Here is a 6,568-nt window from a genome sequence, read left to right on the forward strand (position 1 = left end):
TTTAGGGGTCTGGAATATGAAAAATCTGTAGGAGATATTGGGAAACCTAGCTCTCCAAATAGTGCTAGAATTCAAAAATGTTTGCGTGAAGTAGAGAAACTTCACAACAGTCAGGGATTAGGACAATGGTCAAACAATGCAGTAACTTTGTTGGAGAGGGCTCTAGCAGAAATAAATAGAATTTTGGACAAAAGAGTAAGTTAGTTCCTGATGATTTTGGTTACCGTACTGCATCCCAGCAGTGGCAGGTCACATAGTATTTCTTATTTATCTGAACTACGTTTGCCTTTTAGTGTGAAGCTGATCAAACTGCGTTCTATCTGGTCAATGGCTTTTCTACCATCTGCAATATATTGAGCTTAGGATTGAATGTGCCACAAGGGATGTCCCCATACCTTCCTTCAAAGTAAGTCTCATTTTCACTCATGGTGAAACTAGATTTTGTTTAAGTTCACCTCATTTTCACTTATGTTGAAACTAGATTTCGTTGAAGTTCACTTGTTATCCTTGAAATATTGTTTGCAGGTGTTTTGTTACGGCTTGCACTACATTGAGCCTGGCTTGTTATGACCACTCAGCAAATGCAGAACATATGTTAATGTCTAATAAAATTTCTAACATACTTGACCTTTTAATGTGCCGACTCAAGGTACTCTACATCGCTTCTTAGTTTTCCTCGTTATGATTAGATTGAGCTTAAATCGATATTTTTTGTTTTGTTGAATCTGCAGGATGTGGTGCCAGATGATGACGAAAGCTCTCAAACGTGGAGTGGTCCTCTGCCAGTTGACGCCGTAGCCGTAGCTTTGATGAGGTTGCTGGCTTTGCTGTTGGCCTTTGCTAAGGAGGGAACAGCTGCAGTCCGAGCCCGGGATGTTGTCAGGTAACCTGCTTTACTTGATTTTCTCTCCCTTAGGAAAAATGTGCCATTTATGAGCATGCCACACTTAAAGAATTGATAGGCAACCCCCCCCCCCCTCTCAATGAACAGAAAATATGAGAAACAAGCTGATAGGAATGCAGTTGTTGATAGTGCGAGCAGTGTCCTTAGTGGCGGGTCTGATACCGCGTGCTTCCTCGGAGGAGCTTGCTTGGCGTGGCGTGGTGCTACCACCAGGCCACAAGCGGTGCTGCCTCTCGCTCTCTCTAGTCCAATTAGATTACAAATTCCCTCCAAGTCCATCTACTGCTCCCACCACACAGCCCGCCCCTCCAGCTCCAGCCCCTGCCTGTCCGCCCCTAGTCCCCCCCTCCCCTTTTCCCGCTTACGCGCAGCTCTCTGCCTGCTGCCGCTGCTTCACCCCCCCCCTCTACTTTCGGAAAAGAAATGAAATCACAAGGAAAAAAGAAAGCACCTTTACTCTTGTATTTTCGCCATGTTGTAACCGCTTGGAGTGCCTTCAAGCTTATGAACAGCAAACCCAATAGTGTGAGTGTCACACACTGATACGGGTGTGTTTTCCATTCGTAAACTCAGGCACAGGTGTGCGAATGAAAATTCACATTCGCACAAGTGTGCGATATTCCCACACTTGGGTCCTATCAATATGACCGGTCTAAGAAAAGGAAGAAGAAAGGGAGGGGGGAGGGGGGTGTGTGTGCTGCGGTTAGACCCATGACCATAAATTACGGAACGTCAAGGCGACTTTGCGCGGTCAGCGCTTCCAGGCGCCTGGCGTGGCGAGGGTAGGCCACGCTCCCACCACGCGTGTCGAGCCGGGGCCAAGCTGCCTACCTCCGCAGGCGTCAGAGGCTAGGGGACCATATACACTCTATGGCCTGACGGGTGTCGCCGCCCGCTTGCCAAGTGGGAGCACACGGTGTCGCGGTAAACGCACCAAACTGAGAAGCCGATTAACATTGACATGCTGATTGCTTTTTTTTTAGGAAGGGGGGGGGGGGCTGCTTTTCCTCCCGTCTGCGTCTAGCCGTGTTTTGTACGTCTCGATGGTGCTGTCAGGCTGCCGCACCCCATCTTCACCTGCCCGAGCTGCGCGCTGCGCCCGCCCTCGCCCCCGCGCCTTGCTCCGCCCCGCCCCGCGCAGCGGAGATGGTCGGGCTCGCAGCAAACCCTTCTTAACAAAGTTTCCGACTCTGTGCCTCGCCGCTGGCTGCCGCCGCCCCGCCGTTGCTACTGGCTGGCAAGATTTCCTTAATTCGTCAGAACTTGAAGATTTTCTCAAATTGAGCAAACTTTGTGGTAATTGCGTTAGTCCTGGTTACGGATCCGGGCTCCGCCCCCCAGCCCCTCCTTCTCTCAGCTTCGTCTGTGTGCCGATACGGTTTCGTCCCCCTCCCCCTTTCCCCCTCCTCCCATCTCCCCATGCCGACTTCTCCTCCCTTTTCCTCCTCTTTTTATTTTCTTTCTCATTTACGAAATTCGTCTTCGAAGCTGAGTCTGTCGGAACCTCCGCCTCGCCTCGGACGGTTTCGGATCAGTGACCAGGCAGCCTTCCAAGGTTCGGCCGCGGCATGCTGGCGGCTCGAGGACCCAAGCTGCTTCCTCATTGAACCGATAAAGTATATAAAAGCGATATTTTCATGTTTTCGGGGCAGAGCCTGGCTGTGGCTGCCGTGCCGTGAGGATGTTACCCGGCCGTGCCCGTGGGGTGTGGCGGGACGCGGGGTGGCGTGTGGACCGTCCGATTCAATTTTAAGTCCAGCGCCGCGAGTTTGCGATGATGCGTGCTGACCGCCCTCTAATGGCACGACACGGGCGGGCCGGGGAGGGCCGCGTAGTGGTTCAACTTTTGACACCTGCTCCCCTTCCCCCCTCTCTCTCCCGGTCGAGGTCCTTTTGGCCGGGGGCCGCAGGGCGCGGTCAGGTGTTTCCCTCTGGGGCGGTCGCGCCCGGGCGGGTCGGGGGCCCTTTCCTCGGGCGCCCCCCTGGCCGGGCCGTGCGGGGCGGGAGTGGTCCGCTGCCAGTTTGAATTTCGCAACTCGATTATGCCTACGCGAGTAGGTAACCGAGTTTACGCACGCGAGAAAGGCGCGACTTACGTCGTGCCCTCCCATCCCCTGCTCTCTCTCTTGTCGAACACTACTTTCTGCTCTTCTTGCGGGGAGCAGGACGATAGTGGAATGAACGTATTTAACAGTGAGCGTTCCCATGTCGAACGAAGTGCCACACCGATCCCTTCTGATGTTGGAGCAATAAGTATGTTGATATTCGTTTTCATTCAAAATGACCACGGACGTTATTGTTACGAATCTGTAGAATAACTTGCACTAAGTTACAAAAATTACCAAACGATACATTATTATGTCTCAAAGTTAATGGTTTGCAGATGCAGAAGTCCATGCAATGGTAATTTAGAGTGTCGTTGAAAGGATGAAGTCCAATTTGACATGCAGTTTATTGTTCAATTTCACTGTGATGGTTAACATTTTAACAGTTTAAGTAACTTGGACTTCAAAGTTGATTTTACTTTTCAAATGTAAATATTATCTAACAAAAAATAAAAGTATCGTTCAATTTCACTGTGATGGTTAACATTTATTAAGTTTGAAGTAACTTAAACTTCAAAGTTGATTTTTCTTTTCAAATGTAAATTTTATGTAACAAAAAATAAAAGTTTACCGGGATGGTTGTTAGACCGCTTGTTGTTTAACTCTTTTCGTTAATCAAACAGTGATGTCAGCGTTGAACACTTGCAGCGCAATATCTGCAGCCACCTGGTAATTTTGCTCTTGGAAATCTTTCCACTCTTTGGACTTCAACACCTGAAAGATCAATAGAAAATTCAAACCAAAGTGAAAGTAAAATCAACTTGGACAGAAATTTGAGGAGAGTAAAGCTGAGTGGTTTCAATCAATACAAAGGACAAATGACGTTTTTCTGGGTGGAATTCATTTTATATATGGAAGCGTTAGGCTACAGTATACTCTGTACCTGGGTACGATGTTTCATCATGTACTTGATGATTAAGTTTTGTAGCGATGGACTGCTGAACGTTGACATCTTTCCCAGCAGGTCAAAGATTGATAATAGGGGCTTGTCACTTTCCAAACTGTGACGAAGCTTCTCTGTGATTTCTGTGCAGAAATCTGACATGAGGAACATATCTGCAGCTATCAGAAGATCCACCATAATGTTTTCATCATCCTCAACTTCCCCGGTATACATATACCTAAAAGGCAAAGATATGAAATATAATGCAAGTCAATAATAAAATGTATTCCTGATTTGCTTTTAAAAAAGCAAAATAAAGGCAGTAATTGGGTTGTAACTTCTATATAAATTCACAATTTTCATTTAGACCTAATGGTGTCAGTACCTAGGTACCTAGTTTCGAGTTTGAGCCAACAATCCTTTACCTCAATATCTCCTTGAGGACAGGTAGAGAAACATCTACCTCAATGGAGTTGCCATCCCATTCTGGCTTGAATTTCGCCCGGAAATACTGACTCCGAGCAGCCAGTATATTGCGATGGGCGGGTATGACCTGCCCCTCCGTGCACAGTTGAACGTCAGAAAACATATCTGAATGCACGAGGGAGTGCAGATCCCTTGTAAGGTTGCTCTTCGTGGGCTGTGGTGGTGTTGTTGCTGGAATGGCACTTTCATCGATGGATATGTGCAGATAAATGTCTAATTCCAGCTCATTGGGGAATGAGCGGCGAATCGGGACACTGACAGAGTTGGGAAAATCGGCAGAGAGCGACCGCCCGCCGCAACCGCGTGCGATCGCCTGCCGCTCGCCAGCGGAGCGCTACTCCACGCCACGCCGCTTCATTTGGCTGACTCGGAAGCCGAGTCTCGATCTCAGCATCCGAATCACACCGAAGGTGCGATGCGGGTCTGGATCAGCCAATCAGAGCCTGCCGCTGCGTGCATTCGCAGACGGTCGCAGGCGATCGCACTGCCGTCGGACGGGGGACAGGGCGACCGCCCGAAGACTCGGTCGGTTGCGAGCGGCAAGCAGCCGCACCGGCGAGCGGGCCGGGCGGGCGGGCGGCAGCTCTTTTCCCAACTCTGGACACTGAAGAATTCGTAAGCCGTTTTTAGAAAACGGCTGAACGTCTTCAGGTTTCCTAATGGCTCGTCGCCGAATTCCACTTCATGGTTTTCATTCCAGTCCATTGAGTTTAGCTCAACGTAAGAAATACCCCCTCCCCACAAAATTCTTCTAGTCGAATCCGGACTTTTCAAGTCTATCGCGGCACATGCCAGTGCCACTTCATTGTGCGATGAAGAAAATTCGCGCACATGAAATGATATTTCCCATGCCCAGAGCCCGTCGGGAGAAGGGATGAGGGGAAGCGTCAAGTCAGATCGGGGGGCCGGAATGGCAATTCTTTCCCTCAGTGTAGAGATTGTCTTGTAAGTAGACATGTCTATCAAAAGAAAACAAGAAGTGTTTAATTCATTACTAGCTCTCGACGGAAGCAACTTTACGCCTCACGAGAGAGGGGACCTAGTGGCGGCACGCACGGAGACCATAGGTTCCATGCAGATGGGAAATGACGATGATGACAATGACTTGCCTTTTCTCCTTAGCTGCAGACCCGTAGAAAAAATTGAACGACTTGTCGTCTCGTACGAAAACTTGGAATGGGCGGAGTCTCAACAACAAGGCGAGCAGACTGGGCTGGGTCCGAAACTATTTCATACAAAGTAGTGGCAAACTGGCGAAGACGAAACGAAGACTGACACTGACACCTGGCGGTGGTCTCATCCGCATTGTTGACATTCCCCCCTCTCATCAGCTGTGGCAAGTGCCCCCCCCCCCCCCTCTACCCTCTACCCTCCACCTTCCCGCTTTCACTGCAGTCGCTGCAGCCGCTGCAGCCCGCCGCCGCGCCGGCCGGTCACCGTGATCGGCTGGGCCGCAGAGTCAGAGAGTGTGTCCGAATCGTCCGAATTCTCAATCGTAAAACATCGTGGCGATATAATTGGCTCAGATTGTGGGAGAGAGGAGGAGAGGAACCGAATCCGTTTGATTCGTGTCGTTAACACAGTGAATTCTGTAAAACGGCGTAAAATTTCACCCATAAGATTCCCTTAAAGCTTTCAAAGACTGTTTTACAAAACAAAATGCAATGGCAAACACTTCTTTTTTGCTCGATCTGTTGTGTATATAGACGTATGTCTACGCAAGTGTGATAAGATTAAAGAAAAGAAAATACTAATAATTCTAAATGAAAGGATGCAGCTCGTGCGCCCCCCCCCCCCCCCCAACTTGCGGTTGAGTACAGCGCCACTGCTGCCAGCAGCGATCATTTCTCATACTACTGTGTGCGCGTTCACGCCCGCTTCCCTTCCCGTCGCACCCCGGGGCGCGAGGATGCAGGATGCAGAAATATGGGTTTTGACAAGCGTAAGACGTGATTATGAGCTCCCCCTCTCCTCCCCCCTCCCCAGTATCCCCTGGGCTGGACTTCCCCCGCGCCCGCAGTGTGGGGTGCCGTGCGCAGTGCTTACAGTAGGGCGCGTGCACCCCGACCACCACTGGGGAGAGGAAAGGGGTGGGGGGGGGGGCGGTACTTTGGCCATGGTTCAGACTTGGTACATCGCCATGCGCCCGCGTACGACGTGTTCTGCCATGATCTGTCCAGTGGCCATCGA

The 6,568-nt window shown here is 50.0% G+C and overlaps 1 protein-coding gene across 1 annotated transcript in view; it reads left to right on the plus strand.

The window, feature by feature from the left end:
* The window catches only part of LOC113204993 (S phase cyclin A-associated protein in the endoplasmic reticulum), a gene marked incomplete at its 3' end in the record, with an annotated part of 45,429 nt that overhangs the window by 19,276 nt on the left and 19,585 nt on the right, over positions 1-6,568 (plus strand). Inside the window, 4 exon segments of the mRNA XM_052265063.1 lie at positions 6-195; positions 294-406; positions 526-649; positions 732-883. Coding sequence (XP_052121023.1) covers positions 6-195; positions 294-406; positions 526-649; positions 732-883 — 579 coding nt within the window.

The sequence above is a fragment of the Frankliniella occidentalis genome, unplaced genomic scaffold (assembly GCF_000697945.3).
Source record: "Frankliniella occidentalis isolate FOCC.00 unplaced genomic scaffold, Focc_3.1 Scaffold23, whole genome shotgun sequence".
Classification (NCBI taxonomy): domain Eukaryota; kingdom Metazoa; phylum Arthropoda; class Insecta; order Thysanoptera; family Thripidae; genus Frankliniella; species Frankliniella occidentalis.